This window comes from Argentina silus (genome assembly GCF_951799395.1).
Source record: "Argentina silus genome assembly, chromosome: 13".
NCBI classification, from domain to species: domain Eukaryota; kingdom Metazoa; phylum Chordata; class Actinopteri; order Argentiniformes; family Argentinidae; genus Argentina; species Argentina silus.
The window spans coordinates 13,228,869-13,241,131 of NC_139667.1; the positions used below are offsets into that span (position 1 = coordinate 13,228,869).

General features: G+C 41.4%; 2 protein-coding genes across 5 annotated transcripts in view; one reads left to right on the forward strand and one right to left on the reverse strand.

The window, feature by feature from the left end:
- Positions 1 to 3,180, forward strand: part of mipol1 (mirror-image polydactyly 1) — a 56,233-nt gene extending 53,053 nt beyond the window's left edge. For all 4 annotated transcript variants that reach the window (XM_083682953.1, XM_083682956.1, XM_083682954.1 and 1 more), the window contains one exon: positions 2,414 to 3,180. In XM_083682953.1, the coding sequence (XP_083539079.1) occupies positions 2,414 to 2,480 (67 nt within the window). In that variant the 3' untranslated portion in view covers positions 2,481 to 3,180. The remainder of the gene's footprint in view (positions 1 to 2,413) is intronic.
- Positions 3,181 to 8,899: 5,719 nt separating this feature from the next.
- On the reverse strand, positions 8,900 to 11,803 carry foxa1 (forkhead box A1). Its single transcript, XM_083682983.1, has 2 exons — positions 11,626 to 11,803; positions 8,900 to 10,706 (listed from the first exon to the last, which is right to left on the reverse strand). Exons 1-2 carry the CDS (start codon positions 11,695 to 11,697, stop codon positions 9,462 to 9,464), a joined length of 1,317 nt encoding a protein of 438 aa, XP_083539109.1. The 5' UTR covers positions 11,698 to 11,803; the 3' UTR covers positions 8,900 to 9,461.
- Between the last annotated feature and the right edge of the window lie 460 nt (positions 11,804 to 12,263).

The following is a 12,263-nucleotide window of genomic DNA, read 5'->3' on the forward strand; positions in this document are numbered from 1 at the left end:
ATCTAGACAGACTAGCAGATTACCATGGATACCTAACCTTGGAACCTAGACAGACTAGCAGATTACCATGGATACCTAATCTTGGAACCTAGACAGACTAGCAGATTATTGTAGCCCTCCTCAGAGACTAGGTTTAGACAGACTAGACACAGTCTTCTAGGCAGCGCCCTGTGTCAGTCTCTGGACTCCTCTCAGATCTCTACAAGGGTTGCCAGTGGAAAATAATCAGTGCACCAGTTTCAAAAGGAGGAGATCCCTCGTTCACACTCCCTGAGAAAGATCAAACAGAAGATTTGTCTTTCTTCCTTGTCCTTCCTCGGCTCCACTACCTCTGTGTGGTAACATTGGAGAAATGTGTTTGTTTAGTTTTCTCTAGTGTTTCGCTGGTCGTATATGGACCGTGTCAGAAATTCTTCTAATTCTTGTAAGAAGCCGGCATCCACCACTCACGTTTAGATTTGGAGACACATTATGAATATAACTTGAATGACTGCAAATATTTGGTTTCAATAGCTAACTATTTCTTTTCCACTTATTTTGATATTTCACCCAAAAATCGAAGTGATATGTTTCCCAGTGATCATAGGAGAGCAGTTGCTGCCTGCGTGAAGCTTTTCCACTTGTGCCACATTTATTTCCATATCTCCTTATCATTGAGGAGAAATCACTGTGAAGATGGGGATAAGATGTTCATGAAAACAGCTTAAGCCCCCCCCTCCACAGCCGAAGCCTGCTGTAGGACAGAAAGCCCCCCCATAAGAGAAAGCCCCCAACCCCCTATAAGAGAAAGCCGGCAGTATTCCAGGGTTCAGCCATGGCTTTCTATTCTAATTTAAATCTCAGCAGGGGGTTTTGCTCTGTAAGTGCTCCGAAGTTTTGAAGTTATGGAGAGAGAGAATGTTTGCACATGAAGGAAAACTTCCTCAACTCCATTAATTATGTGAACATTGCAGTTTTTTAATTCTGTTCACCACCGTGGAGTCCTATCCACCATAGTAGAGGGTCTGTTTCTGTGCACCTCAGTTCAGTTCCTTCTCTCTCCTGTACTATCAGTGGGTCGACTGCTGGAAATCTTGTTTCATTTTCCTTTATCTGATTTGCCTTTAGCGATGTTATCATATAGTTCTTTTGTCATTCAAAGAGGTAAATGAACTCTCAAGTCCCTTGAAATGGGATCTCATTGTGTTCAATGACAGGGAATTTAATACATTCTGTAAAGGGCATAACTACATTTCCAAGACCCAAACTCTGGTCCTTGGGGAATGTTAGTTTGACCTTTAACCCCCTTTAGGTTGAATGTTTCTTACCGAATAGATGATAATCGTGATCAATAGTAGAAGATGGACATTCTAGAATGTATAGTGTACTGTCCTTCTAATATCCAGTCATTCCTTTTTTGTAGAAGTCATATTTAGCCCATTTCAAATGTCAGTGTTTCAGCAGCAGAGCAGGCTTATATTAGTCTTGATAGGTTAATATTAGAATATGTAACAACAGAGACGGTTTTGGCCCTCCTCTCATGTCTCGTTGCCACCGAGCCAAAGAGCCAGTAATGTTTCCTCCCTCTCCCTCCCTCCATCCCTGCCTCACCCAGCCCCTCTCCCTCCCTCCCTCCCTCCCTCCCTCCCAGGCCCTCCCTCCCTCTCTCCATCACCTAGCCTCCTCCCTCCCTCCATCCCTCCCAGCCTCTCACCCTCCCTCTCTCCCTCTCTCCCTCCCTCACCCAGTCCCTCACCCTCTCTCTCTCCCTCTCTCTCTCCCTCACCCAGCCCCTCTCCCTCCCTCCCTTCCTCCCAGCCCTTCTCTCTCCCAGCCCCTCTCCTTCCCTCACCCAGCCCCTCTGCCTTGCTCCATCCACCTCCCTCATCCAGCCCCTCTCCCTCCCTCTCTCTCAGCCCCTCTCCCTCCCTCCCTCCCAGCCCCTCTCCCTCCCTCACCCAGACCTGCTCCAAACGCATTCCTCTCCTCCATCAATTCAGCCTTACGTCCACCCTGTCTGTCAGGGAATCATTTGCTTTGCTTTTCACCATGAGGGACACCCTGAATGTCCTGCCACACCTCTGCCAGAGAGGATCCCTACACATCCTGTTAACTTAGAGAGAGAGAGAGAAAGAAAGAGAGAGAGAGGGGGGGGGGGAGGGAGGGGGGGGGAGAGAACAAAACAAGTGTATCTTAAGCCTTGTGTACAGTGGGGTTTGGTTAGGGTGGTGTCTAGTAGTGTGTCTACCCTCTTTAAGAACCCTTCACATCCTGCCCCTCCTGCCCCAGTCTGCCTCCCATACAAGTGCCTCCTTGTGTTTGGGTGCGACCCAGTCAGAAGAAGTACGTTCATCTCACTCACTGTCTCACCCTCTTCCTCTTCTTCCCTCCTCTTCTCCTCTCCCTCCCTTCTCCCTCTCCCTCCTCCTCCCAGGTTGGAGCGTCTAGTGGAGGTCTTGAGAAAGAAGGTCGGGACAGGGAGTGTCCGGCAGGTCATCTGACTTGGCTGATGGACGGCGGGGCAGTCGAACGGTCGAGTCGGGAGCGACCTGACCGTCCTGTCCTGGTCTGGTCACATCTGGGGTCCAGGCCGGGACTTTAACGCTGTGTAAACACCCAAGCCTTAACTGGGCAAACAGTTAGTAGAAGTGGTGCTCTCAAAGGCCCCTTCCGTCACCGGGGCCAGGGCCAGGGCCAGCAACGCTCCAGAACTGCAGTTGTAAATGTTTAACCACTTGGTTGCTACTTTTCTACCACATTTTCACTTTTTCATTTTTTCAACGGTTAAATTCAGTGTTTTCTTTTCTTCATTATTCTCATGGCTCTGTTCAGCATTGGTGTTTAGTGTTTGCTGTTGTTTTGGGTCTGTTACAAGGAAAATATGTGCCTTTAAGTGTCTTATTTAAAACAAGTGTGTTCTCTTTGATGTTTAACAGATTATTAGAATCATCTTACATGTATTTAATTGAAAAGACTGCTGCTTACTTTACATGGGTGCTGCCTCAGACTAAACAACTCTGCCGTTGGTGAATTATTATATTTACCTGACCTCAACAGTGTTCTTAAATCAAATCATAAACATCAAATAACTCCCAACATCTTGTACTTTTACCACTGTTGTATTGATGAGTCAGTGTTACCATAATATTTAATGAACCAATTGTATTTTATGGTGTGTATATTATATGAAATAAAAGACATATAAACAATGGTAATGGTAATTTGTATTATTTTCTAAAATAGTCTAAAATCTACTTTAATTTCTACTTCAACAGTAGAAATTATGAAATAATTGCATATATATTTTGTTTGATTTGAAGGGGCTAATATTATTTTGAACATGGAGCAGGGGTTCTTTAAATCAGTCTAGAACGCTCTATCCTTATGGAAAGATATTAACTTCTAATTGAAGATAAAACTGTATTTTAGCAGTTCTATTTATCTAAGGTTTGGCTGTCAAGGTGTGCAGATTTGGAACAGGTATTAAAGTGAGAAAACATAGAACCACTACGCCGCTCCTCTGATATTAATTTTGTAAAATCCATATGACAAATCGGTTCAGGTTTTTTTGTTGGTTCTCTCTGGCTGAATCAATGCCTCCAAGCAATATTAACTTTCGAAAGTCTGAAAACTAGGTCAAAGTAGCGAGAGAGGGGCATATTTTGGTAACACTCAATAGCAATAGGCTTCTCCGGACTGTTTGGTGGTAGCTCACTTGAACTTCTAAGGTTTCGTAAGAAAAGCTTTAGGTGTTTATTTGGTTAGATGTGTATGTATTTTCCTTGCACAGTTAGTTGGTTTATTGTAGTTTAGGTGTTTAATTAAATTATATACTAATTACCTAGATTTTGTATATAATGCACTGCTGTCCATTTTGGAAAAATGGATGTGGTGATTTTTATTGCAAGTGCTGCAGAAAGAGAGAAACTGTCCACATTGCCGAGTTAGAAGCCTTTCATTATCATCTACACCGGACCCCTCCCTCTCTCTCCCTCTCTCCCTCTCTATCTCTCTATCTCTCCTCCTCCTGTCCCGCTTTGCATACTGATAATGTATAAACATAAGAGGGCCAAAGAGATCAGGCGACCTTTACCGCAGTCTACACACCAAACAATTATATCCGCATCGTTTACGTTTCCTTTTCTCATATCGATGGGCTGACCCTCACGAGTCCGACTTTCCCTCCCCATGTCCTTCAGTGAAACAGGGCCGTGCGGATCACTTGTGTACTCATACATGATCGATTATGTACTCAGAAATGTGTTGGACGCATCGGTGCCCTCAAGTTGCCGCAGCCCAAAGGCAGGAGGCTGGATGGGGTTGTCTAGGCGGGACGCCCTCCCCTCTAATAAAGGCCGACACTATGACAAGCTTGTCGATTTCTCCACCGTTGGTAACCGTGGAGATAGCACAACTTGGGTGTCCCCTGTGCTAATCCCACAAGGTCCTCCCAATGTATGTTTCTCCGTCAGATAATCCGCCTTGTTCTAAATACGATGGCTAAATCTTCACTTTGTTGAAATCTGAAAACTTTTGATATCTTCAAATGGGCAGTGCGTAAAGAAGGCGTCATTATACCATCAATCTCTGACGCACAAAAATGATTCATGTAGCCGCTTTAGCCTGTTTTTATTGAATTGATGATTTTACAATGTGACTATATAGTAGCCTATAGCACATTTTTTGCTTTTCTTTCACTGTTATTTCGTAGAGACTTTGGTCATTGCTTATGCTTATTTTTCTCTGTAAATAATTGCGCCCGAGGCCATCATCACGAACGTATCAAAAGAGGGGGGATCCCGATTAACCATTTTGAAACCGATCCACGATAACATGACTACAAAACAACTTTTATACGCTTTAATTAAAAACGTGTTCCAGCGGCCCAGAGTTGAATGGCCTTCACAGAAAAGCGTGACTGATCCTGTTGCTATAACGACACCAACTATCTCCAGTCCTCTTTCACTTTCCACTCCATCTATACATCATTTATTGAGGAGGAAATTCTATTCTAATACACTGTACTGTATGGGACTGCAGGCTAATGGACAATAGAAGGTTCATAATGCCTATATCATTGATATGGTCATTGATTAAATGCATGAAGAGATTCGCACTATTGCACAGTTATGATCATAACTACAGCTCCACATCATTAGGCCATTGAGACTTGTATATCAATTACCATGTTGTTTGTTATATCTTTGACTTGTAGTTGTAAATGTAACACACTAAAATCTAAAATGTTATACGCTACGAAACATTTATATTGTGGTAAGATGTGTGTTTAAAGTTATGCAAATAAACTACTGATCGAATTTGTTATGAGCATCGTTAGGTTAGGTTATATTTTATCAACATGTTCAATAAATTTGTCCTTTGTCCTAGTCCACTGAAAAACATAAAGCTTATACTCATTTGTTTATGAAAACTTTCCCATGTTGCCCTGAAAAACAGAAGCCAAAAACAACAACAACAAACGAATTGTGTTGTCCTTTTTCTGGCCTCCCGTATTGGATTAATGAAGACACAAACTCTGGACTACAAGCAGGCAGGCGAGGCCCGGAGGAGTCGGACCACCAACCTGACATGGTCCATGCATATTAGCAACACACAAAGCCCTAATAAACTTCTTCCGTATAATTTTTAATGGAAAACCATCTGCTTCTAAAGCTGATTTCGGATAGAGATCTCTCTCTCCCCTCTTCTCCCCTCACCCCTTTCAAAGCCCCTTTCTTTTCGTCTGTGATTCTGAAGGGGTATTGCTTTGCTCTTTTCGTTGGCCAAGCACAATTGTGTTATTGGAGATAATTAATTCAATCCCCATCAAAAGGTATTAGAAGCGCCTTGGCCCTGTAGTGGCTTTCTACACTGAGAATGAAAAGCCGGAGAAGAAGAAAGGTTCTACGGGTAGGCTCGCTGATGGCCGCTTTTGATGTAAAGGGGCTCGCGCATTGTTGTCGAAATTTTTGTCCATAAGGCCGAAGAAAGCGCCACCGCTTTTGATGGGGACGAGAAATGCCATATAGGTTGGGAAACGAGGCGCTGCTGAAACCCCCGCACTGGACACTGCCCGCTGATAACATATGTCACACATTAATGAAGGTTGGGCGACTTCAACAAAGTAGGGTACTACAATGAGCCTGGAAAAAGACATGAAGTATACTTACAGCCAAACCAATTTAAAACTCTACGCCTACTTTTGATCATAAACTAGTAATAAACTGGCAATAATAAACTAATAATAAATAGATAATAATCACAATGTAGGCTACAATAATTATGATATAATAATGCCGTAATAATAAGAATAAGAATAAGAATAAGAAGAATGCTATAATAATAATAATAATAATAATAATAATAATAATAATAATAATAATAATAACAATAATAATAATCCAAATGACTATAATGCTATAATAATAATAATAATAATAATAATAATAATAATAATAATAATAATAATAATAGTAATAATAACAATAATACAACAGTTATAATAACAAGGCCTATGTATGGTAACTAATGAACATGACGGTAACCTAATAAAAGCATAATAAACCTTAGCCACGTTACTAAATTGAGCCTATAGCCTTTGATTACACCTTAATTGTTATCCTGTAGGCTTTAAGTGCTTGGTTACTATATATGGGTTTGCTCTTTTTGAAACTATATAGAACATGAATTACTATGTCCTTTATGAGGGATTTGCTCTGCATCGTGCGCCATATATCCGATACACTGTCTCTTGTGAAATGCTGAAATTAATTGTTGCAAAAATGATATGGTTGAGTGTGTGTGTGTGTGTGTGTGTGTGTGTGTGTGTGTGTGTGTGTGTGTGTGTGTGTGTGTGTGTGTGTGTGTGTAGTCTAATACAAATCTGACTCAAGCAATCGAAGTGACTGCCACACACACAGTGACTGTGTGTTCTAGCTGTTTCACTTTCGACACTAAAAGGTGGCGTCCATACTGCAGCGCTCACTGCAAAGCTTTTCTCAACAGCTGGGCAAACTAATGAACAGGATCTGACCAAAGTTCAAACATCTCTCAGGGAAACGAGGAGACTTTACACCACCAACCCAAAACAAACTGCTTACAACACTTTTAGCAAGAGAGGGTCGAAATCGAATAACTCGCTCACCAGCATTTTGTTATTTTCAGGGGCTGTTTTTCTAGTTGGAATTCTGATATTTGAGTTTAAATGAAACAACAATTATTTTAATACTCCAAAAATGTGGGGTGTGTTTGGCCTGAATAGCACAGGGAAATCTGCAAGGACCTTGATCCAATCCGCCAGACAAGTGAAATATGAAATCGAGAGTGGTGCAGTGGAGCACAAAAGATTGTAGATGTTATCTGTGCCCTCTGTGTTTCACAAGTAAACTCGATGAATCTGTAGTTTATGCCTCTTTAGCAAGCTAGAACATGTAATTGATTCATGAATAAGGTCATCGTGATAAAATGGTAGTGGAGAGATTAAAATCATGCAGGCCTGTCATTAGCATTGCATTTAGCTCTCATCTTTAGATGTATTTTAAAATATTTAATATAAAAGTAAAAACATGTTTTATATTGTAAACTATATTACTCTGATATTTAACTGGAAATCATATTAAATAAATATTAAAAATTACCTACCTAGTTTCTTTGGGTTTCACTAAATAGTGAAAAGCACCATACCAGTTCCTGATTGTGTTTAAAACGCTGATGCTGGTCTATAGGCCTATGAGCTACACTCAAAGTCATGGTAACAAAATATGTCACACGAAGGATATTCACTACTCGACTTGAATAAAAAAAATCTAAATAGTTGGATATAAATGTTTTATATTTTTTTGTGTGCGTTAATTCTGAATAAAGGTAGGCCCATTGAGCAGGTGCAGTTTATGCGCACGTCTTCTCTGCTGTTGCTAACGCCATAAATCGTATTATATTTAGACTGGGATTTGTATTTGTTGTCTCAATTTGAATTAAAAAATAGAAGGCACATTGCAAACATTAATAGAAATCAAAAAAGCTCGAAAATGTTGAATGGGAATGCAGGGGAAAGCTCAGCGTATGCTCCTATTCTCCCCGAGATTTCACGACTCTCAATTCAACTCTCCATTTTATTTGCGCATCGGGGGTCAATTACATGATAATTAAACAAATTTCACGGTTACTCAGCCAAAATGCGTATCTGCAAAATACCATGATCAAAGTAAAATCTGTTCAGGTTCAGGAGCGCATCATGTAGGGTTACGGTTCACAAAAAGATGATTTGGCCTTTCTCTGATATTGTTGAAAATCCATTTACAACACGCACGAATCTTTTATGACGCAAGGCTTTGGGGCTATATTTCTGTTAGATTTGGCTTTAGTCTCGCTCATTGATCAACCGCTTGTCAGCCCGAACAAGCGAGCTTCAATAGACAGTTAGCTAACATTTACAGGGCTATACAAATTATATTGAATTCACTTGCGATGTTTCATCCAATGGCTCAAAACCAAATTTGCATTGCAATTAAAACACGTAAAACTTAATATAATAACAATTTAGGCTTACCCTTATTTTTGTTTCCAAGATTATACAAGAGATTTACGCATGACAATAAACGCCACCGACTGACAAATTGCAGCTACTCGATGCATTGCCTCTAATTTCATCCACAATTACATAAAATGTTTTTAGAGATCATAATAAAAATGATTAGATACTGTAAGAGAAATATGTGTATAGATTATACACACTGCAGTAGTGACTGAATTGGATGGTCACGGTTGTGCGTAAAAATGGCTTCTTCACATCAACGTAAAAAAAAAATACAACAATCCGTAAATAAATCGTATTTGTTTTATTTGAAAAATTAACATGAAATAAGTTAAGCACATGCAGAGTCATCAAAACCAACAGGGAAAGACAAAACGTCGACATAGGCTGCACATACAATCACCCATTCTCTGGCTGGAAAGTACCACAAAAGACTGGAATTTTGCTGTATAAAGAAATACACATTTTATTCATAATGCATTTCCACGGGTGGATTTAAGATTGGAATACAAGATTGGGTTGGAAATATGTTTGTCAGATATTTAGCAAATTAAACCAAAGCAATGCGTAAAAATGACAACATCCATTTAAAAAGTAATGTCATGGAACCGACAGGTGCTCTGCGCGTTCCACGATACCTTATTGACCTTCATTCATGCACATTGTATCACGTGGACATATTCATATTGGGGACTACAAGTTTTGGGGAATACAACATTTTACAAGCTCAAAATTGTTTTTTTTTTTAAATACACTAGCAATGATTTACAACTTGGATATACAATCATTCAATGGTAACACTTTACAGTATAGGCCTTTACTCATACACATTCTTCGTATACATTAAAAGTAACAGTCCTTATGCACCGGGTGCATGCAAAAATAAGATAAATGTTGTTGTTTTTTTCTGTCGTCCTTTTGTCGAGCATTATAAAAACACGAGAAGATACTAGGAAGTGTTGAGGACCGGTCTGGAATACACACCTTGATAGTATGACGCCTCTAGTGCGGACGGGTCCATGCTGGCCCTCCCGGCCATAGATGCGCTGCCGAGGGGGAGGCTGGAAGACATTCCTGAGCCGTAGGAAGAGTATTGCAAGGCTTGCTCGTAGGCTTTCAAGTCCAGTTTGTGCTGTTGCTCTGAGGAGGACATTAAATTATTAATTGAGAATGGGTGGTTGAATGAGTAATGGGGATCTTTCAGGTGCAACTGGGATTCGTGCGCCATAGAGTGCGGGTTTAAGGGGAGAGAGGACAGGGATGTGGCCGAGCTGGCCGCGGGGTGGATGGGGGGCCGGTTACTCTTTAGGTCCGAGGCGCTGGAAGTGCTCCGGTGGTGGTCCATGCCGTGCGGGCTGGATGAATGGTTGGAGGCGGAGAGGGAGTTTGAGTCCATGTGCCCAGTCTTGGAGTTCCCATTATCGCTCGAAGGCGACCCGGAACCACCGGACTGGTCCTTTCTGTCCCCTTTGCTTGAAGATATCTTTTTATCACATTTAAAGCGCTTTTGTCTGCGGAGGTAGCAACCGTTTTCGAACATATTTCCAGAATCTGGGTGCAGGGCCCAGTACGAGCCTTTACCTGGCTTATCCGGGGACCTGGAAACTTTGATGAAGCAGTCGTTAAAAGAGAGGGAATGCCTAATAGAGTTCTGCCACCTCTGTTGGTTTTGTCTGTAGTAGGGAAATAAGTCCATTATCCACTGATAGATCTCGGCCAGCGTGAGCATCTTGCTCGGCGCCTGCTGGATAGCCATGGTGATGAGTGATATGTACGAGTATGGAGGCTTAGCGTGCGGGTAGCTTCTCCTGAACGACTTGTTGTCCCTTGCTCGGTTCAGGTTGGGCTGGGTATAGGACATGGGGCTCATATTGGGGCTCATGCTAGCGTATGGGTTAAGAGCGTTCATAGAAGCCTGCTGGGCCGACATAGCGCCCATGTTCGACGGGCTAAGGGCAGTGCCCATAGTCGATACTCCTCCACCCATTCCGTTCATGGCGCTGGACGCGCCTGCATGGGGCATCCCCGCCATGGTCCCGGGGCTTAGTCCTGCTCCCAGACCGGGGTTTGCGTAAGACATGTTAAAAGAACCGGAGGTCATATTTCCACTGGTTGACATGCTCATGTAACTGTTCATAGTGTTCATGGAACTCAGTCCTGGGTTCATTCCGTTGTTGGTCATGGGTGAATATACCTGGAATAAGATGAGGAGAATTATTATCATAATAATGACATCATCATGCTATGAAAGTGATTATTGGGTTATGTATTTTACTTTGCTGAATCAATTTAGATTGAAATCAACTGTTCATAATATACATGTGCATTGAGTGGTCCTAAATTGAACAGAGAATATGCATATTTAAAATGAAAAGGAAATGTATTTTGCATAACAAAAAAAAACAAGGTTGATTTTGACAGCCTCTAAACAGCGGGATGAAAATATTAGAGCCACGTCAGCCATAATACATTAGAACCCACACATTCCTTTCTTGTAAGCAATTCTAAAATGGAATGCAGTGTGCCTCTAAAGCTATGCAACCAGCTTAACCTTTTCAGATAAAGTTATCTTGTGTGGTCCTTGCACAAACATTCTTGGTCAACCAAAGTGCATTATCTTATGGGGTCAAACAAACGAACGGAATTATATTAAAAGAATCGCTGCAACTTAATTTTTGGATAGCTTTGAAAGCCAGTACCCTATATATATTGCGAATGCCTTGTAAAACACTCAGGTCCAAATCCTTTAATTTGAGATCGTCGTGCGTAATTTGATTTATAGGTGTAAATCTCTTATCGATATAATACGCTTATCTCCGTTACAGTTCAACTGTCTAAAGTTAGTATTCGGGTCACAGTGACAAGTCGACAGTGTGTTGACACTGCTGCTACCCGGCGGGTTTGGATGTCTCTCGGTCGTTACAGGTATATATCGACCAAAAATTGTGTTTCCAAAAGCCCACACTGTTGGCTTTGTCATGGATTTTAAGAGAAACATTCAATGCAGTTGTCTAGAAATACATTTAAGTTTAAAAACACATAGGAATCATTTACCACTTCATTGTAATTCTATACCTCAAATCGAATAAAAAAAATAAAAAAAAGACACCCACCTCTTGCGCGTCATTGTAATAGCTGCTCCAGTCGGGTGCTTCGTGACCTTCCATCTTCACTGTACCCAACATTATGGTGGAAATCCGCAGGTCGTAAACATGCAGGTCCTCAGACTGAAGTTTGGGAGAAAACGGGTGATATCCGTGAAAACGGTGCGCTGTGACTGGCACTGGCGGGCTGGTGCAGGAGGGGCAAAGTGAGGAGATGTTGGATGTAGTGTGACCTGTAGTGTGTAGATCTCCCCCCTCTTGGCTGTTACGTCGAGCGGGTACAACCCACTTTCAGATTCATTTGCCTGGTTATTTTCCCTCTCTGTATGGTCACACCTCCCCAGTCCCCAGTTCTTCTGCGTTCTTCACAGAAATAGCACTCAAGTCAAAACGTTTTTTTTCTATTAAGGTGTGTAAACATTCGGTTGGTCAGACAGCAGAATTGAAGGAATGAATTCCAACCATCACATTCATTCATTGTTGGACAATTACGCACTTGAAAGGAACCATAAACAGAGATTAATAGACATTAGGCTTTCATGAAATTGAGAGGCCGCCTGCGTAAAACGAAGTGTTATACATCCATTCTTGTAGACTTGTACACATTGGGCTAGTATTGCATATCCAATTACGCATATTTCCTTTTT